Genomic DNA, 22,536 nt, shown 5'->3' with positions numbered 1-22,536 from the left:
GGGAGCGCAAGGCGAGGGCCCGCATTGGTAGGATTTTGCCGCAGACCCGCGGGCAGCGGGGAAGGAAGGTGAAGGGAGTGTCGGAGGAGGGTGCCGCAATCCCTGCTCCTGCCGGACACTCAGAGCTCCTGGGGAACTGTCACAGAGGGCACGGCCGGGGTGGGACGGGACGGGAAAGCAGCGAAGGGAAGGGCGCGCTGAGAACGGCGGGCCCCGCTCGGGAGGGGCGGGACACGGCTGGGAAAGCGCCGCGGCCGCGGGAAGCGAGAGCGGAGCCGCGCGGGGACGGGGGAGGACGACGGGCACGGCAGGCGGGGCCGGGAAGGTGACCCCGCCCCTTGCTGCAGTCCTCAACCAGGTCGGCTCCCGGGCAATAAAAGGACGCCGAGGGCGGGCGGTGGTGTGTGGGCAGCTGCTGTCGAGCTTGGCAGCATGTCTGGCCGGGGCAAGGGCGGCAAGGGGCTCGGCAAAGGCGGCGCCAAGCGCCACCGCAAGGTGCTGCGCGACAACATCCAGGGCATCACCAAGCCGGCCATCCGCCGCCTGGCTCGGCGCGGCGGCGTCAAGCGCATCTCGGGGCTCATCTACGAGGAGACGCGCGGTGTGCTCAAGGTCTTCCTGGAGAACGTGATCCGCGACGCCGTCACCTACACGGAGCACGCCAAGAGGAAGACGGTCACGGCCATGGACGTGGTCTACGCCCTTAAGCGCCAGGGTCGCACCCTCTACGGCTTTGGCGGCTAAGCCTAAAATAGTTAAATTAATACTGTCAGGAACACAAAGGCTCTTTTCAGAGCCACACACAGATTTCACAAACAGAGCTTGTAATTACTCAAGTTAGTAATGCAAAGGAAAAAAAAGAACTACTAGAGTTGGGTAATAATTTTTCGTACTTTCAACTATATTTGTACTTGCATTAGTATTACAGCCCCATGACAAAACCCACATCGTATTTGCAATCACAGCTCTTATTAGGAACGTGTGGTGGCTCTTAAAAGAGCCGTTTGGTTTATAACTCCCTGTCCTTTTACTTGGAGCTGGTGTACTTGGTGACAGCCTTGGTGCCCTCGGACACGGCGTGCTTGGCCAGCTCGCCGGGCAGCAGCAGGCGCACGGCCGTCTGGATCTCCCGCGAGGTGATGGTGGAGCGCTTGTTGTAGTGCGCCAGGCGCGACGCCTCGCCCGCGATGCGCTCGAAGATGTCGTTGACGAAGGAGTTCATGATGCTCATGGCCTTGGACGAGATGCCCGTGTCGGGGTGCACCTGCTTCAGCACCTTGTACACGTAGATGGAGTAGCTCTCTTTCCTTGCCCTCTTGCGCTTCTTGTCCCCTTTCTTCTGCGTCTTGGTCACCGCCTTCTTGGAACCTTTCTTTGGTGCCGGAGCAGACTTCGCCGGCTCAGGCATCTTCAAGGTTTTCTTTCAGGATCTTCACTGTGGCACGGCAACATCGAAAATGGCGCCTGCCCCCCCTATTTATAATGGCGTTATGCAAATTAGAGGATTGTAATTGTTCCATTCCTATTGGAGTAAAAAGCACCAACGTAATTTCAGGCACTTCCGTCCTGTAACCGCCAGAGCTCAGGCAATGCATTTGGCACAACCCCAGTTGCAATTCAGGTCCTGAATTTAAGAAAAAAAAATTAGCGCGTGATGCAAACTGCACTGGGTGGACATTTACTAGTGCATTTACCGTCACTAATTTGAGCCCTGTAGATCTTTGTCGTTTAGGAAATATTTACATTTTCTAGAAATCTCAATAACATGGATGCACAAATTAGTAATCAACAGCTCTTCTCATGAGATTTGTAGGTGGCTCTGAAAAGAGCCTTTGTGTTCCTGACAGTATTAATTTAACTATTATAAGCTTAGCCGCCAAAGCCGTAGAGGGTGCGGCCCTGGCGCTTAAGGGCGTAGACCACGTCCATGGCCGTGACCGTCTTCCTCTTGGCGTGCTCCGTGTAGGTGACGGCGTCGCGGATCACGTTCTCCAGGAAGACCTTGAGCACACCGCGCGTCTCCTCGTAGATGAGCCCCGAGATGCGCTTAACGCCGCCGCGCCGAGCCAGGCGGCGGATGGCCGGCTTGGTGATGCCCTGGATGTTGTCGCGCAGCACCTTGCGGTGGCGCTTGGCGCCGCCCTTGCCGAGCCCCTTGCCGCCCTTGCCCCGGCCAGACATGACTGGGCGTTTACACTCCGAACACCGTGCGCCGAAATAACTCCCGCGCCCCTCTATATGGGCGGCGGTCCGACCTGGTTGAGGACTGCGCCGGGGCCGGGCGGGGCGGGCTCTTCGCGCGCCCTTCCCCCGCGGGCCGGGTCTTTGGCGCCATCGCTCCGCCGGAGCCGCGCCCGGCTCGGGCCGGCCCCGCCCCGGAGGCCGAACCCGACTCGGCCCGGGAGCGGATCCGGCCGGGTCCCGCCGTGCCCGCCGCGCTCGGCCCGGCTGCCCGGCCCCGGTAGGGAGCCGGGCCCCGCCGGCCGCGGGGCTGCAGCAAAGCCCGGCCAGTGGCGGCGGCGGGGCCGGCAGAGCCGCGTCCCTCCCGCGCTGCACCGGCCCGCGCCCTGCACCGCCGCCATCGAGCTGCGCCCCAACAAAGGGCCCGGCCGGGCCGGGGAGAGAGAGTGGGCGCCGCTGTCCCGCTTCTACGGTAAATGCACATTTTTCTACCGAGAGCTCTGAAACGGGAGTAATGTGCTACTCTTCTGTTTGTTTGTTTTATTCTCTGTGAGCGTGACTTTAAATTTTCACCATGGGGGAATTCTTTTGTGTGTCCCATATCCTTGACTTAATGATCACATAGCTTTGTTTTGTTTATGGGACTGATGTGTTAATGAAGGAGCTGATTTATGTCTCTTGCTGCTATACCTATGACAAAAGCCTATAGCACTTCATGTGCTTTTAAATAGTGGCATGTGTTGGCCATTTTCATGGTCTCACTCTTTACTGATAGCTATTGAACTATTCCTTTCATGGTTGGGATGATTTTTAATTTAATATTACTTTTTGAACACAAACCAGTGGTTTTTATTTACTGTTGTTCTACAGCTGCACTCATTTTAACGTGTTCCATCATCTTAACCACCTTTATTAGTTTTCAATGTCCATATCTTTGGGACATATCTTTCCTCCCCTTCTTTATTATTTTCTTTCACCTTGGTCTTTCTTACTACACTTATTTTTTGCTATTGAAATGTTAAACATATATTTAATGTTTTTCCAGAGAGTTATAGGGTCTTCAGATGATAACAACATTCAACAAATTACAAAACTAGAGAACTTGCAGCTACAGGTGACAAAGTACAGAGCAAATCATACAATTATGCCTAAAATTTCAGTCTCAACAACTAAAATATCTACAATAGCTACCCACAGCCTAGAAACCCAGCTTCTCAAATGTGATTCTAAGGTTCATCATGCACTTTAAAAATTTTCCCAAATAATCCCAACCACAAGACAGATGTTTCTCACCATCAGTAAATTTGTCATTTTCCCTATTGCTATGTGCTGTCTCCTCTTGATGGACAAGTCGTTCTTTAACTTTTCCTGAGACTTCTTGCTCCTTTTCTCTGTATTCCCCGTAGAAAATTACACCACACTAAAATAAAGTTACGTTCAGAAATTAATCTAAATCTCCAACATATATATGCCTGTTCTGGATGAGAGGCAACAGGGCTGCAGATAGAGGGCAGGTATTAAAAAAGAGCAGCAGGATAACCATTGTAGCATTAAGCTGCTCTTTTCAACACTGCTTTGCCTCCACAGTTTAGGAGACAAGTACAGCAAAAGCACTTTCAAGCAATCCTTACTCACTGGGAAGGAAAAATATCCCACTCTTTCCTTGTTTGCTTCCCTTCAGACACTACTATTTTACATACAGGCTGGAGATTTTTGTGGATCTGTGTTTCTGCTCACCACAGTAAAAAGGAAAAAAAAAGCAGCAGCAAGACCAGGTTGCTAAGATCTCTTTTTTCACTTGTTCCAGATAGGTGACCTGAGCCTATACAAGAAACCTTTCTCCTCTGATACCAGATAAGTCCAGTCTTTGGATAGTCCTTAAGGTTTCCAAACGGAAATAGCATCAATCATGTTTTCTTCTTGAACAATGAAGTCATATTAACAATAAAACAGCTTGATTTTCTGGTTCATGATAATTTCAAACTACAAAATAAAATCTACATCAAATTTTTAGGATTACCATGATTTTTGACTTAGACATATACTTCCAAAATTTCTTCCTTCTGAGAAGAAATCAAATCATTTCATGTTACAAATTAAATCACAGCTTCCATCTCATTGAAGTTGATGAAAAATAAACTACGCTCTATGGGCCAAAAGGATTAGTTGTAAACCCAATTAGCAGTGTTTGTATTCCAGACTCCATATCTTTCTCGTTTGCACCTTTTTCCCTTTTACATTTATCTTGTGGCTGTTACAAATTCAGACTATTCTATGAAGCATCCAGGTATGCTCCTTCTCATAGAAAAAAAAAAAAAAGGAAATAGGAGGACTAGCAGAACCACTCGCAAGTTTTTGTTTCTGGTTTTGTTGGTTTGGGGTTTTTTTCCTTAGAAATGCCCTTAACTAGGTTTTGCTGCTCCGAAGCCTGCTGCGGGGCACACGCGAGCCGGGCGCTCCGCGGTGACCCCGGGCCGGGAGAGGCCGCGCCGCAGCGGAGCTTCGGCACCGGAGGCTGGGATTGAAAGAGCTCATTCTGATTGGCTGATGGCATTCGGAAATCAACCAATCCTAGCGTGATGTTTGAAAAGAACCAATAGCAAAGCACTTCGTTCTGAGGATGACGTCACTACGCCATTTGTCCAATGGAAGCGCTGATTTCTGATACCGGAGATTTGCATAAGGGCCCTATAAATATGGGAGTAATCGCATTATTCGGCACTCCGCTGTGACTGAGCAGTCAGGGAGTTGCAGCGATGCCTGAGCCGGCCAAGTCCGCCCCCGCGCCCAAGAAGGGCTCCAAGAAGGCGGTGACCAAGACGCAGAAGAAGGGCGACAAGAAGCGCAAGAAGAGCCGCAAGGAGAGCTACTCCATCTACGTATACAAGGTGCTGAAGCAGGTGCACCCCGACACGGGCATCTCGTCCAAGGCCATGGGCATCATGAACTCCTTCGTCAACGACATCTTCGAGCGCATCGCGGGCGAGGCGTCGCGCCTGGCGCACTACAACAAGCGCTCCACCATCACCTCGCGGGAGATCCAGACGGCCGTGCGCCTGCTGCTGCCCGGCGAGCTGGCCAAGCATGCCGTGTCCGAGGGCACCAAGGCTGTCACCAAGTACACCAGCTCCAAGTAGGGCGTCTCGGACCGTCACTTTTAACCCAAAGGCTCTTTTAAGAGCCACCAAATTTTTCAATAAAAGGGCTGAATCAGTTCTATTAGTGGGGAGGTACGTAAATACTTAACATCTGCACGTTAATTAGTAGATGACGTGGTCCTCTAGCAAGCTTAAATGAATGTACTAAATTTCTTAATTACCTTGTCTATGTGCGGTATATCAACTTGGTTGTTAAAAACCTGTAATCCGGTTCGGTCTCAAAAGGGGCTTGAAAGCAGCAACAGCTTTTCCAATTCAAAGTCCCATGCTAAAGGTGAAATTGTGAAAATTTTCTAAGGGTTAAATGACTTACCAAATTTACTGGCATTTACTTTCAGTGCACTATAGCAGTAAAATAAAGGTTTCATCTCGGTCGCTTTTGTGGCAGGTTTGTATAGTTTTAGTAAGACAAGATTTTCTCAACGACGGGGTTTCGGGTTTAAAATACCCAATATCCCAGAGTTCTGTAGGAGATAAATGCCGAAAAAAGGGGGCGATCAGTGATTTACAATGTAAGGTTCATTGGAGCCGGGAAGAATCGGAGAGTGGAGCCGCAGCCCTTGCTGCCCCGTCGCGCCGCTGCGGCAGCGGAGCTCCGCTGCAGCTGCCGCCGGACAGGGCCGTGGCACGGCCCGCACGTTTCCCCATCCCTGCTCCATTCCTCTCTCCGCTTCCCCCATTCCCTCCCCGGCTCGAAGGCCGTGAGACGGGAGGGAGTGGCGATCCGCGGCGCCGCGCGTCACCGACCGGGCAGCGCTGGGGCACGGCCGCGGGGGGGTCACGGCCGCGGGGCGGGGCCGGCGGGGCGGGGCGAGGCCAATCGCGGCCCAACGCGGCTCTTTTAAACTCCCCCGGGCACCGGAGCAAAGGGCGCTCGCCGCGGCGCGGGGCCGCCGACACCGCCTCCTTTCGCTCGGGGCTGCGCCGGGCAATGAGCAGGGGGCGGGGCGGGCACAGCTCTTATCGCAGGCCTCCCAAATTGCACCCAGGACACACTTCCCTTTAAAGGCAGCCCCAATCTCCCATGCAGGCGTTACCGAACGCACTCGTACCCAAAATCTGAGCTTTATTAACGCCGTGAAAGCTCCCTCCGAAATCTGTGATTTGGATTTGCTGGTGCATGACCAAAGTGTTTCAGCTCTTTTTGAGAGTAAGTGGGTGGCTCTTAAAAGAGCCTTTGGGTTTATTAAAATGAGTAGACTCTCAATTACTCTCAGTCACCTTACTTCTTTTTTGGCGCCGCCTTCTTTGCCTTGGCCGCTTTGGGTTTAGCTGCCTTGGGCTTGGCCGCTTTGGGCTTCACCGCCTTTGCCTTAGCCGGGCTCTTCGCTGCCTTCTTGGGGCGGCCGGCCTTTGCGGCTTTCTTGGGGCTCTTGGCCGCTTTTTTGGCCGCTGCAGCCGCCGGCTTCTTCGCCTTCTTGGGGCTCTTCTTCACTGCCGCCGCTTTCTTGGGCTTCTTGGCAGCGCTGGCGGGCTTCTTCGCCGCCGGCTTCTTGGGCTTGGCAGCCGGCTTCTTTTTAGTTGCTTTTTCTTTTGTCTCCCCCGGCTTCTTGTTCAGCTTGAAAGAGCCGGAGGCGCCGGTGCCCTTGGTCTGCACCAGGGTGCCCTTGCTGACGAGGCTCTTGAGCCCCAGCTTGATGCGGCTGTTGTTCTTCTCCACATCGTAGCCGCCGGCGGCCAGCGCCTTCTTGAGCGCGGCGAGGGAGAGCCCCTTGCGCTCCTTGGAGGCGGACACGGCCTTGGTGATCAGCTCGGTGACGCTGGGCCCCGCGGGCTTGCGGGCTTTGGAGCCGCTCGCCGCCTTCTTCGGCTTCTTGGCGGCGGCCTTGGCGCCGGGAGCAGAGACAGCGGGAGCGGCAACAGGCGCGGTCTCCGACATCGTGCCGGCCTTCGTCCACGAACCAGGGGAAGCACTGGGCCTGGAGCAAGTCGGCGGCCTCCTATTTATAGAGCGGAGCCGCGCGCTGATTGGTGCGTTGCAGAGCCCGCCCCGCTGCACGGCAGAAAGGTCCCTTCTCCCCGCTCATTTTGTGTTTCTTAGGAGCCGAAAACGGCTGTTTTTATCAGAATTTCCGCCACCGATCCCCCCCAGTTCGCAGCGACGTGGAGAAGAAAGACTCTTGTTCCCCTCGGCCAAGTTTCCTTTCGGAGAGGCAACGGGTGAGCTAAAAAAGAGGCGATAAACACCGAGTCCTGGACCTGAACAGACCTCGGGAGACAGAAACTTTTGTTTTTCCTTCTAAATAAAATCCGCGATGTGGGGAAATAGATTCCCAAAGCAATTAATTAATATTCTTTAAAGGGTCTTCTCTTAATCTGAACTGAAAATGAGGGATTTAGATCGGTATTTTAGTCGCAATTTGATTTCAAAGAGGAGTAAGTAACACAGGCTCATCCTGAGCACTGAATATGGATTAGAAATTAGCTCCTTTGTCCAGAATCCTTTACCTCTTTCAAAATAATTAAAAGAAATTAAATTAGTGCATTATGCAGCAAGGCAAGGAGCAGGTTAAAGTCCTGTGAAGGGCTTTTTGTCCCACCAAAGGAGATAACTTTTTACAGCACAGCAGTTTGTGCTGTGTTGCTCAGTGTACACAATGCAGACATGGTTCCCTTGTCTCCTGCTACAGAAATACTTACTTTCTTAATAAATTAGGTGACATAAAAACTTACCATTGCCAGTTTTTGTTAATAATGATAACCAGTACCCTATCATTTCATAACATGTCTGTGTTTTTATTTTGATACAGCTGGATTGGCAAAAATCTGAGTCATCATTGTTTAAGGAGACACTGCTGCGATGATTTTCCCACTACTTGAACATAATAAAACTTGCTCAAGTAATCAGTAAGGATTTTTCTTTCACGGCAATTTCCTAAATATTCCATTTTCTTAATGTCCAGTGACTGGTCCCTACACTGGAAGTAATACTAAAAATGGCATGTCTTGATGTATCTGCTACACTGAAACAGTTGGCTGCTAAGCAGGAGGAGTCTTCAGAAGCACTTTTCCAAGACCAAACTTCAATTAAAAATAAATGCACATTGTTTTTCAGAGTACAAAGAATTAAAAGTCGTCTCTAATATGTTTATTAATTAATATTATTAGTAGTATGTTTGTTATTATATTGTTTTGAGAAAGGCCTGTAAACTCCTTTTAACCTCTTGATATTGTAACTGCTGATGATAGTAAAACTCTGGGCAATGTTAGGATTCAAGTAATTTATGCTTTCAAAATTATTAAAATATGTTTTTTGACCAATAATAGCAGATTTTCTGTTTCTATTTCGACATATTTTATGGTTTATATTTAGCACTGTGTGTAAGATAGAATCAAAACTGGCAACTGTCCTTTTCACCTCAGATTGCCTGTGCATTGTGATGAACAATTGTTGTGAAACTCCTTCAGATTTGAGGCAGAAAATGGGCTCAACAGGTGAAAGATTTTTAATAAGAAGTAAAGATTAGTAACTCAGAATGCCTTTTAATACAAAATAACAAAACCAAGCCACCAAAAAAAAAACAAAACAAAACAAAAAAACTCTAACAATACCTGTAGGTCTCCAAGTATTTTAGGGGGGGCAGGGCTGTTTTTAAAGACATCGGTGAACTACCTGAACTTCCCATAGGACCGAGCTGATAAAGGAGAGGCCACGATGGGGCTGTGCGTTCTTTTGTAGTCTTAACAAGCTTCCTAACCCCCATCAACACAAAGTGATGTATTTTACCACATAGTAATTTTTCAAAATTTTAATTTCAATTTAAGATCTTAGATACGAAGTGTTTGGGGTCGTTTGTTTCTGGATTTTTTCCAAGAGCAAAAATTAAAAGGATTTGTTTGGAGTGTTTGAGAGGGGATTATTTTCATTTCTGAGGGCACAGAGGAGAGTTTTTAGCACGTTTTTTGTTAGGATGTACAGCTCCTTTTATGACGAAGTAGGTGGCTCTGAAAAGAGCCTTTGGGTTACTTTTGAGGTGGGAACGCTCCTCGGATTTGTTTCACTTGCTTTTTGCTTTGTGGCTGTCGGTCTTCTTGGGCAGCAGCACGGCCTGGATGTTGGGCAGCACGCCACCCTGCGCGATCGTCACCTTGCCCAGCAGCTTGTTGAGCTCCTCGTCGTTGCGGATGGCGAGCTGCAGGTGGCGGGGGATGATGCGCGTCTTCTTGTTGTCACGGGCCGCGTTGCCCGCCAGCTCCAGGATCTCGGCCGTCAGGTACTCCAGCACGGCCGCCAGGTACACGGGCGCGCCGGCGCCCACGCGCTCCGCGTAGTTGCCCTTGCGCAGCAGCCGGTGCACGCGGCCCACGGGGAACTGCAGCCCGGCCCGCGACGAGCGCGACTTGGCCTTGGCGCGCGCCTTGCCGCCCTGCTTCCCGCGCCCGGACATGGCTCCCAGCGCCGCCGCTCCGCCGCCGCCCCAACCGACGCGGTCACGTGCCTCGCCGCCCCGCGCGCGGCCGCATTTATAGCTCCGGCGCGCGCCCCGCTGGCTCTCTGATTGGCTGCGGCGCGCTCCGGCTCGCTCCGACCAATGGCGCCGCGGATCCAAATCTGACCAATGGGAGCCGCCGGAGGCCTCTACGCGCGGAGCCGCCCCCGCTCCGCAGGCGAGGACCGCGCCGGGGAAGCGCAGCCCGGCCGGCCGAGAGAGCAGAGCCGCGCAGAGCCTGCCTGGAACTGGGGAAACCCCGCTCAATGCCATCGCTGTCCGTTCAGAAATAATCCTGTATTTTAACCCTCACAAGTGCTGCTACTGCGCTACTTTGAAAATGTGTTATTGTTATGATAAAAGAGAAGCGTTATTTTCAGAAGTACCATTTGCACCCCAGCATTACTCATAGGTGTAGAAACGAGGCAGGAAGACGCAATGCAAGACGTTTCTCTGATTCTAGAGACAAATTACTTCAGTAATGCTGCAATCACTAATACTGGTGTTTTCAAGCTGAATTATCTGTTTCCAGGCTGAATCTTCTCAACTTTGGTAAACATAACTGATGTAATCAGATAACTTCCACAACAGAAGTTGCCTAATAAAGAAGTTCATGTTTCGGGAATTTTGTGAAGTTACATCACACAATATGCATGATAGGTGGAGAATATGCATTAGGCAGGCGGGCTTATGTAAATTTTACATGTTCTCGGCACAGAGACTAGCTGTGCAAGCATTTTTGATTGCGTCCAGAATTTGTGAAAACAGATTCAAAGTTTTCAAGTTTAAGTTTGGTTAGCTAATAACTTTGTCTCCTTAAAGCAGATTTAACCTCAAAATATGGTGCATTCAGCTAAGCCTGAAACTTACAGCCAACTAAATGTATTGTTTGAGGTACGTGCCAGTCTGGTATCCTATTAGCTACAACTAAAATTATCCGGCAATCTTTTAACATTAAAATTGCTTACTAATTTTTACTTAAGATAGCCTGTCCATGATGCGCCCAGTAGTTATCTGAGGCTTGATATGAAGCAAATCTCCCAGAGTATATAAAATAAATTGGTTTGTAATTATTACTAGTATTTCAGGACTTAAGTTTTACTAGCTACCAATAAAGGTTAAAAGAGATGTTTAGGAACTTAAAAATATAACAGAAGCTTTGTGGGGAAAAGTATATACTATTTATAATGTGATTATTACTTTTCTTTTCTGAGGTTCTGAATGCCTCTATCATCTTCCAAGGCAAGCGAAGAACCCTCCCCCCCTCCACCTGCCTGCTAGTTTTTCACAAATCACACAGAAAGCGGTATTTTGATACACTGAACATTTATTGTCTTTCACAAGACAAAATGAAGTTTCCCCAGCCAATAAAAATCCACCAAGATGACCATAAAGGGGAGAGGATGCAAAATTCCAGTGTACAGTATACGCAACAAATTACCTGACTACCCTGGAAGATGATTGATCAACCTCACTGCAACTAAAAACATGATTATAAAATATTTACAGGAAAAAAAAAACAGTACAGAAAATAAAAACTGGACAACCATTTGTGTATGAAATGCTGCTAACACTCTTCTGGCTTCTTAAAAACCTGTTCCACTACCCTCACCAGAGCACTCGGTGTGTAAGGATTTTGGCAGGGAATAGTCACCCCCATCCCCAGAATATCATTCTCGCCCTCTAAGGAAGGGGGAGGACTTGAGGGGAGCAGCATCGCCTTCTTTACTGCAATTTCCTTTCACCAAGTGGATGCGGTGGCTCTGAAAGGTCCCCAGGCACACCTCAGCTGCAGCGGTCTCTATTCACAGCACACTGGCAAGTTAACCTGTGGGTAGGGAACTATTTCCAGTCATGCCCTTTTGTTGCTTGCAGGAGGAATTTCCCTTCTTCTCCCTCCACAGTGATCTGATCTGTGTTCAGAGGGGCAGGAGAGCTGACTAGGACTACGACAGGTCACAGGAGACCTTCCATTTCTTTCATGAAGGCTTCATACACATCATCCTTTGTCTGTACAGAGATAGGGGCAGATGATCCAGCCTTAGGGGCAGCTTTGGTTAACGGGAGGGCAGGCTCATCCTCTTGTTTTCTCTGGGAGGCAGCGGAAGCCCCTTTGTTCTCGCGGCGCACTCGCAAGGCGGTGGGCACGAAGCGCGTGATCTCCGCCTTGGGGTTGGTGATCTGCGGCTTGGCACTGATGGTGGCCGTGGCTTTCTTCTCGATGGTGGCCGCGCTGGTGTCATCCGCCTTGGGCCGCTGAATCAAGCTGGGGGGGGCACTCAGTACCCCAGGATTTGGAATGGGAGCTGGTGGAAAGAGCCCAGGTGGGGCAGGTCCTAAGGGAGGTACCAGAGGTGGCCGTAACATGCCTGGGCGAGGAGGAGGGATACCTACAAGAAGAAAAGAAAGCGTGAGCTGTTTCCACATCTGGGAATTTGAAAATATTTGAGGAAAAAACTGCACAGGCTCAGAATGCCAAAAACAAAAAGCAAAAGAAAACAACCCCCAACAAGATGCAGTGGCACTAGCTTCTAGGAAAAAAAAAATTTGCAAATCTGCACTAAATGCCAGGTTGAAAATGCTGCTTTTCAGACTCTGAAAGTCACAGGAGCTTGTTTATTGCTCCCTTTTACAGTCATAATCTGAGAATAAAGTTTTTTGACAATCCACCCCACTGGAATTTCAGTCATCAGAAATGTCTGACCCAGGCACAAAAAATAAATATTCAGATATCCAACTCATTTAGCGGAGCACTATTACAGCACCCAGAGGCTCTTCAGAAAGAGTGCAGCAGAGTAAAAGTTTAAACTCTGAAATTACCTTTTTGAGGGCAGATTTCTTGCTACCAAACTATGCACAGCACTTACTTGTTATTGCATAGAATAATGTAATCACACATAGCACAATGCAGCCACATTGGAACAAAGGCAAACTGGCAGCCAATTATACCTCACTGGCTTGATCACCACAGCCAAGACTGCAAAAAGAAAGCAAGAAGGCACTTGGCACTGAAACAAAAAGAACCCCTTACCTGGTGGGGCAGGAGGGGGCAGACGAGGAGGAGGACCACGTGGAGGAGGACCTGGGGGCAGACCAGGTGGGGGGCCTGGGGGAGGACCAGGTGGTCGCCCCGGGGGAGGACCAGGTGGCAGCAGTCGAGGCAAAGGCCCACGCAACCCTGGTAACCCGGGAGGTCTGAGGAACGGAGGAGCTCCTGAAAGCATTCATGTAACAAACAAGAAATTTAATTCAGAATTAAAAACATATCCCAGCAACTATCTCATCAACTAAGGATAAATTCTTCAACATATGAATGAAAACTGTATTACCTAGCTGCCAGATTAAGTAGAATTTCTAAAAATCTCAAGCAGAGGCAGCAGTTACACTTAAAGCATCTTTATGAAAGTAAAGAGTATCATGGAAAAAGGGTTCCTCCTCATATAATTAAGTTGTAACTGGTAACAGCTTCTGACCTGAGTTTGCCAGATTTTAAACAGCTAAAAGCATTTTTCTGTGGCATTTGATTTTTCTTCTGGCCTAAAAATAAGTACCTTTGCTCTTTTACTCCACTTCATACACTGGTTCTGCTACTGTCTGCCTGTGCTGGCTCTAACAAAGACAACCATCTGAAAGGCTACAGCTACAGGTAGATGCCCCAAAAACAACGTACAGCAAGGATGATGCAGGCTGATGAGACAGGTCTCAGTAAGTGCGTACATATACTCCACCTGCAACACACTCTGCAGCTTCCAAACTCCCAAACTGATACCACTGCCTGCTCCCCTTAAAGCAGAGTAAATCAAGTAGTCACCTGGTGGGGGGCCAGGAGGAAGGCCGGTGGGTGGGCCTGGGGGCCTCAGTGGAGGGGCTGGAGGTGGTCCCAGCGGAGGAGGCCCAGGCATGGGAGGTGCCTGTATCTGAGCTGGTGGCACAGCCTGTGCACTCTGCTGCTGCTGCTGCGCCTGCGAAGTCGCAGTAGATGACCCGGTCTCTGCCAATGTCTCCTCACTGAGCTGCTGCTGCTGCTGCTGTTGTTGTGATGTCTCTTCAGACTCTGAGTCCTCTTCCTCCTCCTCCTCTTCTTCTGAATATTCCTCTACTTCTCTCCCTTCTTCTGGAATTTCCTGACCTGGATATGGAGACGATACACTTATAAAATCTGTCTAAGCATAACATCTTTGTGAACATCAGAGAAAACTGAGTACACAGAATAAAATAAAATGAAGCAATAAACCTTACTTCAAAGTGAAGAAAACTGACCACTTTTTACTGTTAAACATAAAATGAAAACAAATAAAAATAATAATAGAAATATTGCTGTTCTAGAGAGAGCTCTGATAACAAGAATTGTGTGTTCCTCTGGGACCTGAAACTTGTACTACCAACCCAAACTGCTGCTATTTAATCTCTGCCTTAAATGAGCTTGTGGGAAGGTGAGGCAACAGGGGGTTGGGGACACAATTCCACAATAAAAAAAATCCCCAAAATGTCCAAGAAACTCCTGCACAATTGAAAGATACTGGAGTTTCTTTTTAAAGCAAACAAAGTTTGTTTTATTGGTTAACTTATCTCAGCAGAAGGGTACTTTTAGGGAGTACAAATCGTTACACATTACATGCTGAGCACATAGACAATGTTACCCTTTCTCTTTCACCAAGAGATTCGTATTTCAATTGAACAACTGTTTAAAAGTTAAGCAACAAAAGGTTTAGAAGAAAAAAACAATAAATTGCTACTCTTCAACTCTGCTATGCAAAACACACACATTACTTAAAAATAAATTAGAAAAAACATACAAAACCAAAAAACACCAAACAATCAAAAGAAAAAAGAGCAAAAACCAAACTATAACTCAAATACCTAATGAGAGCTGATACTCTCAACAGAGCCTACATTATGACAGTAAAACATTTTCTCTATAAAATAAAACTCGTGCAAATTAAGCTGCCCACAGAAACCTTAACTGGAAGCCTAAAGGCATCTCACCACATATTATATCCACCTTACTTACCTGCCATTCGTAACATCATGGCCTGGAGTGGAGTCAGTTCTTTCATGTTCTTTTTCTTTTTCCGTGACTTCCCAGGCATGTCTGCAAACCGGACACTGTGACCTGGGGAAAGCAGCATGCGGATAAGGGTGACAGGAGGTGGGAAGAAAATAAGAAAAATCAGATAGTTATGTCAATACCTGGTATAGATAGCCTATCAGTCTAACATAATGATGCTCCTTACATAAGAGCTAGCACTGGTGTTTCTGATTGTATGAAGTTTAACTAACCTAGTATTCTCTACTAATTGATCATCCCCAGCAAGTGAGCATATTTTACATTAAGGCTTAATTTTGTAGGATATCTTACCAATGCAATGATTCAGGAGAAAAATGGCTTGTGAGCTATAAGCTAACACAACTAAGAAAGCAGGTTTATCTGAAAGTTGCTTCCCTTCTAGAAAGCTTCCTTCTGACCCAATTATTAATAAAAATTCTTTAGCTGTAATTTAGGTGAGTCAGAACATTGTTAGTTGACTAAATAAATTACACGCAGACCTTCAACTCTATTAAGTAGTGCTTTTCTTTTGAAAAATCAACCCCCAGTGTCTCATTTCCCCTTCTCACCTGATTTCTTTTCTTCACCACCTTCCCTCTCCTTGTCATTATCACGATGCAGGAAGTCCTCTCCTTCACTGTCTGCATCTGACCTATCGCTGTCACTGTCATCACTGCTCTCATCGTGCTTATCTTGATCCATATCCTCAGGGTAACCTTCATCTTCACTAGTGCTGGACATGTCGTCATCGTGGCCTCGCTGTCCTGCAGAAAGCAAAGTATTAGGAAATGTATGAACTCCAAATATAAAATATTCTTTCACACCAGTGTATGTTTACAGTCACAACGTTCCCCTTAGCAAAAGCTTGGACAAACTGTCATCCCTCTACTTTTTAGCACATATTTTTAAAAAATATTTTGGAAAATCTCTAAGATTTCCTATTAACCAGTTTATTAATTTGCACAGCAAAAAAGTGAAGGCAACTGCTACTGCAACTGATTCATCAATTCAGCGATTCCCCACCTTTGAAATATTTTGATGTCTTCTGGCATGAATAAAAAGCTAATTCATCTAGTCACAAAAGTTTCTATGGATGATACAGCGACTGTATGAAAAAGAGGACCTATGTTCTCCTAGCAAATGCACACTCAGGGCTGGTTGTGGGTTTTGTTGTAGGTTGTGGGTTGTGTTTGTTTTTGTGGGTTTGTTTGTCGGTTTGGGGGTGTTTATTTGATGGGTTTTTTGAATAGACAAATTCTCTGAGAGTGATTGCGTTTTTTTAAGGGATAATATGAACAACGTTTCAGCACTGTTAAGGGTTCATCAAAAAAAAATCTAACATGTGAAACCTAAAAAAAAAAAAAAGGTACCTGAGACACGTAATTAAAAGTTTCAACATTTAAAAAATACAGGTGGTCGCAAAATTGCAGATATGAATATATCTGAATTACCTCAGAGGAACAATCATTTAGTAAGAATCTTTCAAATAGTGCTAACATTCATATTGCCCAGAGAACACTTTGTATAGGGCACACTGTATTCACAGCAGTATCATTCATAGCAGAACAGAGGTCAATAAAAACTTCAGAGAGGAATAGGGAAGTCCTTACCTGCTTCAGAACTGTAAGAAATCTCCTCCTCTCGCCTTCGAGGAGCCACGTCCAAGGAGAATCCCACCTTACGGCCATACATCTGTAGGACCTGAGGAGGGGGTGGCCCAGGTGGGGGTCCAGGGGGCTTCCTGCCTGGAGGTAAACGCGGAACACCAAGCCCCGGAGGAGGAAGCACAGAAATGGACCGAACTGGTGGGCTGGAAATAAGAAATGAGAAATGTAGGAACACAAAGCAAACATGCCTTTAGTAGAATTATTTAGCCTTCCCTCACTACTGCTTGTGCAGACTTCTAAAAAGAAACGTGAACATTTAAAAAGCACAGATTTGACACAAGGAGTTTACAACCTCATTCAAAGAATGACTGCAGAAGATCAGACAAAAGCTCCTCCAAAAGCAACTGAATACAATACTAAAAAAAATCAACTATTGAATCGTACCACAGAAGGAGAATGAAAGAGTCAGTGAAAACGAGGCTATTCAGAAAGAAACATAAAAAAACTAACACTAGAAAGAAAAGAAAAAAAAAAAAAAACAAGCAAACTAGGAGTTTATATAAACTATTCATATACACTGAATATGCCAGCAAGACAAAAGAACACATATATGGCAATTTAAGGGGCATTTATGTTCAAAACAGTAGGGCTCTAAGTTTTCCTGATATCAAAAAGACAAAAACTAGAAGGCATAATGTATTACTCAAATAAATTTAAACAAAAAGCTGTGATAGTGGGAAAAGATTAAAAAGGGCTTTGGTTAAAAGAAAGCACAATTCACTTGCACAAAATTCCTGACTTCTACAAGTCAGTATTACCTCTGCTTCTACCCCTAGCTCTTCCCCAGTAATATGAGGGTTTCCTTTTTACTTCTCCCCTAAGTCTCTTTTTCCACTTACCCATAGGCTGATGTCTTCTTGAGGATAGAAGGTGGCTGAGCCCCTGGAAGGGGAATGTCCTGTATGAGGATGTTGGAGGGAGCATGAGGCATATCTGGTAAGGGGATACTCTCCACTTCAACATGCTGAGCATTCTGGAAGAGAGGGAAAAAAAAAAAAAAGAAAAAGAGACTGGGTTACTTCCACAGAAGCTGCTACACAAACTCATTAGTCTTTAAAGTATAGAACATATGGAACCTGGCACCACTTGTCAAATGTGTCTGTTCTTAGGGTGTGTTATTTTGCAACAGTCCATGAAAGAAATTTGAGAAAGTGTTAACAGTAAAAGCTTTCAATGCAAACCAAAGCACTTGCAATGCACCCATGAAAAGCTTTAGTATTTCAGTCAAAACTCAGTCAAGTTTTCACCTTCTTTTAGACCTTCAGTCTACAAAATGAAGAGACTACAGACAAGTATGGCTGTGCTTTTGTGTTTTTTAAGTATTGAAGTCACAGACTGCTGCATGTTCCAAGGGAAAGGGAAAAAAAAAGAAGTCATACAGATCCTTGCACTTGTACAACACTATGTTCTCCAGCACAGTAGGGAGGAATATTAGAGAAAGATCTTTAAAGGAATGCCAAAGGACTCTCACTATTTCCAGCAAGATATTTAGCAGAAATTCATAGAAATATCAATTGCATACTCAAAGGCTCACTCTCTCTTCAATACAGAAAATGAAAGGCCGATATTGTTGATTTGCAACAAAAATTTCCCTTTCCTCCTTTCATTTTGAATGAGATCAGTGTATCAGAGACAATGACCTGACAACCACCACACTGTCCTCACTGAAATGATCTAATCTGAGGTACTATGCAAACTAATATTTCATATGAGCCACATGAAGCTGAACTCATATAAATCTCTCTTCCTCTCTAACAGCCACACCTAATGAGCAAACACAATACACTACCACAGTTACAAGACTGAAATACAGTAAGCATTACCTTGACAGCATCAAAATACTGGCTGAGCTGTGCTCTCTTCTGCTCATACTCCACTTCCAGCTTGCGCAGCTCTTTGTAGATGTCAGGATTTTCCTTCTCATAGAGCCGCAAGATGCGTTCAAAAGTCTCACGGAGCTTTTTGCGTTTATCCTTCAGCACTTTTTCATTAAGTTGTGGCTGCTGCACTGGGTTAAACTCTGATCCAAGACAGCAAAAAAAAGACAAAAAAATTGCAAATTACTCTACTGCACAACTGTGATAAATTAAACTATTTCAAAACAAGTTCAAATCCCTGTTTTCAGGATGTCTTCAGCCTTATGACAATCCCCTCCTTGAATTCTACATTAGCAGCACTCACACACACTACTCGTTTTTCTGATCAATCACCTTCTTGGAAAAAAATACTCTTTGATAGCACCACAACACCTCAAATCATAATCAATCCTCAGATATTCACAGAATCCCCACTTCTAACAGGAAAAGATTGCTCTATTTCAGTCTCCCCCATCAGTAGTTAAAACTACACTGTGCATCTACATAAACAACTGCCTAAGTCCAACACCTGGTACCTCTCACTCACCCATCTCATCCAACTTTTCCATGTCCCGGATAATCTGCTTTGGATCTTTCATCTTCAGTACAGCTGCTCGGACCATCATCCGTTGCTTTTTGTTCTAAGACCAGAGATCAAGCAGATAGAAAAGTTTCACAGTAGAAAGACACAAAACATCTGTTACCACTTTCTCAGTATTTCCAGTCTGAGGAAAAAAAAATCACACCGCAGAATGCCCTGAAAACGTTCACCATGGCACAAATCAGCAGAAAATGTAGCTGAAACTTCTGGTAATTTTAATTCCATTATCTTGGTAATTGCAAATGCTGCTATCATTCCTTCACTCCAACTAAGACACATGCAATCAACACAATAACAACTTACAAAATACATTAGAACACACTAAGAAGTGTGTGACTCTTGGATGCTTTATTTATTTGGATTTTTTTTTTTTTTTTGTATGTTGCTTGCTTCTTTGTTTTCTTGTTTTTGGGTTCTTTAATAATTAAGTACTTCCAGCAATGTTTCAAAAACAATTACAAGTTAAAGAACAGCTGGGAATATGTTTATTCCAAACAAGACTTCTATGTGCTTTTGAACTATATGTTTGGATAGTATTTCCAAAGTCAGTCTTAGGATATCAACCAAAATATCCACAGTCTATTCATGGCCCTTTACAATCACAAAGACAATACGTAGTATAGGAAAAGCCAACTACATGTTTCCTAATCTCTTTATTTACCTTCTTTAGTTCCCTTTTCCGAGCTTCCTTCCCTAGAGGAGAAAAGAAAAAGAAAGTAACAACTTGAACGACAAAATAAAATTAATGAAGAACCTTCCTTCATCAAGACTAGGGCTGTTTCTCAACAGTTCACTCCTTTTACAAAGACTTACTGCAATTCAGGTTTCCAGTGAAAAAGAAATATAGCATGAAATAGATTTCTGTTTCTCATCTTTTATACGGAAAAAAAAAAGAGATACTGCAGTCTTCATGTCTCCAGAAGCAAGGTTTTTTCCATACAAAAAAGAACAATAGGCAACTGAAGTCATAGTGATAGTTGCAATCATGAAAAGATTGCTGCACAGAAGCTGAAACAGAGTCATTAGACAATACACTTTAAAAAAATGTAGGCTTTGAGAATGCCTCTGAAATAAAGCATATCCACTGTGGGAGTCCAGATTTTCTTTATTCACTGAGCATTGATAACACCTGGCATGTTACCAAAAGTAGAAAAAAACCCAGTAAGACAACTCCCCCATCTAACCAGAGCACCTGCAAAATTTGACATGTTCCTCAAATTCCTGCCTGGGACAGATTAACGCTGTCCCAGGAAACAGCCTGCAGTTTATCCAACAGCCAAGTACAAAGGCCTTCCAACACTGATAACCAGTGGAAAACCAAGAGGTAAATACTTAAGAGAAGCAAGAGCATGAAAGCAAGCAGCCTTCCCAGATAAAACTGAGACAATATTTTTCAGAGAAACAGTTCTGATCCACAAGTGAGGATTCTATCCTCAGAGAAAGCTTTTTATCTGCTCTAGGCATTCCCCATTCCCACCTGCTTAGCTTTTATGTATACTTACGGGCCTGATCCGTGGGATTCATAAACTTCCCACTCTTGGTGGATGATGTAGATCTCCGCCCCATTTTGATATGTTTTCTTCTGCCTCAAAAAATGAAACTTAACAGAGAGGAACCTGGAAAAGATGACATGGTTTCAGGTCCTACACACTGGCAGCTTGAGGATGCTTGTCTTCTTTCTATCAGCAAGTTACTCCCTCAAAGAGCCCAAATACCTTTCAGGCCCTCAAACCCGACTATGAGCTCAGCACCCATATCAAAAGTGCCCTACTGCAATAAGTACTACTATTTAACTCAGTACCTACTTACTACTACTTTAGTAGATTCTAATTTTAAACTAATTGATGAGTTTGTTATTATTCACATTACAATTCAAACCAAAAAGCTTTGTGTTTAGACTATGCAGGGGTGCAGGGCAGGGAGAAACTAACATTATATTTTTCTAAGACTGTATCAGAGTTCAGCTTCCCATTCATTCTTGTAAGCGCTCTCCAGTTTTCACCTTTCTCTGTTTCAAATGTTTCCCCATAGATCTCCTTCCTTCCTCAGACTTCTAACTGTCCCTGATATCTCTCCCCAGCACCCACTGTACAGCAAGTGTAGGATTATTCTGCAAAAAATTATTTCCAGTCGTTAGATATTTCTCCGGCTTACAGATGACTACATAAATGTCCAAACTACAGCCAGGGATGTTTTTTCTCTCCCTCCCCCTCCAAACCTGCAAAAAGACTGGGTTGGGTTTGGTTTTTTTTCTTTTGCAAGCCACTATCGCTTCCTTAGGTGGGAAGCTCACCAAACACAGGTAGGAGTTACACTTACATCCCGTATTTCCCAGTTTTCTGATATGTAAAGGCTAAAGGGAAAGAGAACAAACTTCCGAAACCTACATTTCACATCTTCCAAGGACCCAGACTAAAGAGTTTCAACGTAACAAGTTAAAGACCGAAGGTGAAAAAAAGAATATACACTCAAGCACTAAATTAATTATTCTTTTGGCCACAGGGGAACGGGGCAGAAATCCCCCCCTCCTACTCCCGCCCGATAGTAGGAGGAAGAAAACGAGCTAGCGCGAACTCCTCGCCTGTCTTCCCTCGCAGCCCAGCACCGCCGCGCCCCTCTCACCGCTGCGCCCGGCCGGGCCCGGCTCCGGCTGCCCGCGGCTGCCGCGGCCTCGCTCAGCCCCGCGCCCGCCGCCGCGGCCCCGCCGCCATCTTGCAGCGGCACGGAGTGGCGGCGCGGAGCCGCGCGCCGGAAGCGGCGGCCGCAGCTCGATGGTTCCGCCGCAGCTCGATGGTTCCGCCGCAGCTCGATGGTTCCGCCGCAGCTCGATGGTTCCGCCGCCCCTCGCGCCCCGCGGAGGCTCCAACTCTATGGTTGGGCCTGGAGAGGGGCGGGACGGCGGGAACGGGCCGGGGCAGGGACAGAGACAGGGGCTGAGACAGAGACGGAGGCAGCGGTAGCGATGGAGTTAGGGAGCATCGCCCGGCCGGCCCGGCGGGCTCTGGGCGCCTCTGGGCGCACGCGGTGTGAGGCGTGCGCTGGAATAGGGCTGCGAAGGCGGCCAGCGCGGCTCTGCTCCCCGCGCCCTCCAGGAGAGATCCCACAAAGTGCCCTGAAAGAAGGCAGGGCCGAGGGACGCGGGGGAAGCCTCTGTCCATGGGGAATAAGTGGGAAGCGCTGCGGGAGCAGGGGCTGCCCACAGCCTGAGGCCTGTCCCGTGGTTTGTTGTAGGCTTGGCCACGGGCAGCGCTGCTCCCCTGTCAGCGGGGCTGGGATCCCTCTGTACAAAGCGAACAAGAGATCATTTTATGCTGTCGGGCACCAGAGAATCTATTCTGTTGTTTGCCTCTTCCTACAGCCCCCACTGTGGTGAACTGGTGAGGCTGGTCAACACCTGGTGGGAGCTGTTTTGTGTCATTGTCCAAAGCAGAATTTCCAGTAAACGTCCACAGCACATTAAGAACTTGGATGAAGATGCACAAAACATCAATAGCAATAAATTATGGGTGTAGGCTTAAAAAACTAGCATGTTGGAAAGGAGATGCAGGAAGGAAATTTTTCTCTGCACAGGTGGCATCTGAAAGCAGAGGTGGTCA

The 22,536-nt window shown here is 46.6% G+C and overlaps 7 protein-coding genes and 1 long non-coding RNA gene across 8 annotated transcripts; 3 read left to right on the top strand and 5 right to left on the bottom strand.

Annotated features, from left to right (window-relative positions):
* Nucleotides 1–372: 372 nt before the first annotated feature.
* On the top strand, nucleotides 373–803 carry LOC144246329 (histone H4). The gene has a single exon (XM_077783585.2). The coding sequence runs from the start codon at nucleotides 433–435 to the stop codon at nucleotides 742–744; it is 312 nt and encodes a 103-aa protein (XP_077639711.1). The 5' UTR covers nucleotides 373–432; the 3' UTR covers nucleotides 745–803.
* A 69-nt stretch (nucleotides 804–872) lies between these two features.
* LOC110483171 (histone H2B 7) lies at nucleotides 873–1,480 on the bottom strand. The gene has a single exon (XM_021552856.4). It carries the CDS (start codon nucleotides 1,406–1,408, stop codon nucleotides 1,028–1,030), a length of 381 nt encoding a protein of 126 aa, XP_021408531.1. The 5' UTR covers nucleotides 1,409–1,480; the 3' UTR covers nucleotides 873–1,027.
* Nucleotides 1,481–1,810: 330 nt separating this feature from the next.
* On the bottom strand, nucleotides 1,811–2,231 carry LOC144246330 (histone H4). Its single transcript, XM_077783586.2, has one exon. The coding sequence runs from the start codon at nucleotides 2,179–2,181 to the stop codon at nucleotides 1,870–1,872; it is 312 nt and encodes a 103-aa protein (XP_077639712.1). The 5' UTR covers nucleotides 2,182–2,231; the 3' UTR covers nucleotides 1,811–1,869.
* A 132-nt stretch (nucleotides 2,232–2,363) lies between these two features.
* LOC110483178 (uncharacterized) lies at nucleotides 2,364–8,603 on the top strand. The gene is made up of 2 exons (XR_014951840.1): nucleotides 2,364–2,653; nucleotides 8,090–8,603. It is a non-coding gene; the product is annotated as an uncharacterized LOC110483178 (long non-coding RNA).
* On the top strand, nucleotides 4,701–5,714 carry LOC110483167 (histone H2B 1/2/3/4/6). The gene has a single exon (XM_021552853.4). It carries the CDS (start codon nucleotides 4,938–4,940, stop codon nucleotides 5,316–5,318), a length of 381 nt encoding a protein of 126 aa, XP_021408528.1. The 5' UTR covers nucleotides 4,701–4,937; the 3' UTR covers nucleotides 5,319–5,714.
* Nucleotides 6,495–7,279, bottom strand: LOC110483161 (histone H1). Its single transcript, XM_021552845.4, has one exon. The coding sequence runs from the start codon at nucleotides 7,216–7,218 to the stop codon at nucleotides 6,562–6,564; it is 657 nt and encodes a 218-aa protein (XP_021408520.3). The 5' UTR covers nucleotides 7,219–7,279; the 3' UTR covers nucleotides 6,495–6,561.
* A 674-nt stretch (nucleotides 8,604–9,277) lies between the features above and the next one.
* LOC110483164 (histone H2A) lies at nucleotides 9,278–9,801 on the bottom strand. Its single transcript, XM_021552850.4, has one exon. The coding sequence runs from the start codon at nucleotides 9,725–9,727 to the stop codon at nucleotides 9,338–9,340; it is 390 nt and encodes a 129-aa protein (XP_021408525.1). The 5' UTR covers nucleotides 9,728–9,801; the 3' UTR covers nucleotides 9,278–9,337.
* A 1,277-nt stretch (nucleotides 9,802–11,078) lies between these two features.
* WBP11 (WW domain binding protein 11) lies at nucleotides 11,079–21,717 on the bottom strand. Its single transcript, XM_021552773.3, has 12 exons — nucleotides 21,563–21,717; nucleotides 20,443–20,556; nucleotides 19,602–19,633; nucleotides 18,887–18,980; nucleotides 18,307–18,503; nucleotides 17,323–17,456; nucleotides 16,427–16,626; nucleotides 15,386–15,580; nucleotides 14,781–14,882; nucleotides 13,581–13,898; nucleotides 12,801–12,983; nucleotides 11,079–12,159 (listed from the first exon to the last, which is right to left on the bottom strand). The coding sequence occupies exons 2-12, from the start codon at nucleotides 20,504–20,506 to the stop codon at nucleotides 11,726–11,728; spliced, it is 1,953 nt and encodes a 650-aa protein (XP_021408448.1). The 5' UTR covers nucleotides 20,507–20,556; nucleotides 21,563–21,717; the 3' UTR covers nucleotides 11,079–11,725.
* Between the last annotated feature and the right edge of the window lie 819 nt (nucleotides 21,718–22,536).

Source organism: Lonchura striata, chromosome 1A, assembly GCF_050655825.1.
Source record: "Lonchura striata isolate lonStrDom1 chromosome 1A, ASM5065582v1, whole genome shotgun sequence".
NCBI lineage: Eukaryota > Metazoa > Chordata > Aves > Passeriformes > Estrildidae > Lonchura > Lonchura striata.
Note: the sequence above shows the minus strand (reverse complement) of the source record. Positions and strands in the feature narration are given on the sequence as shown.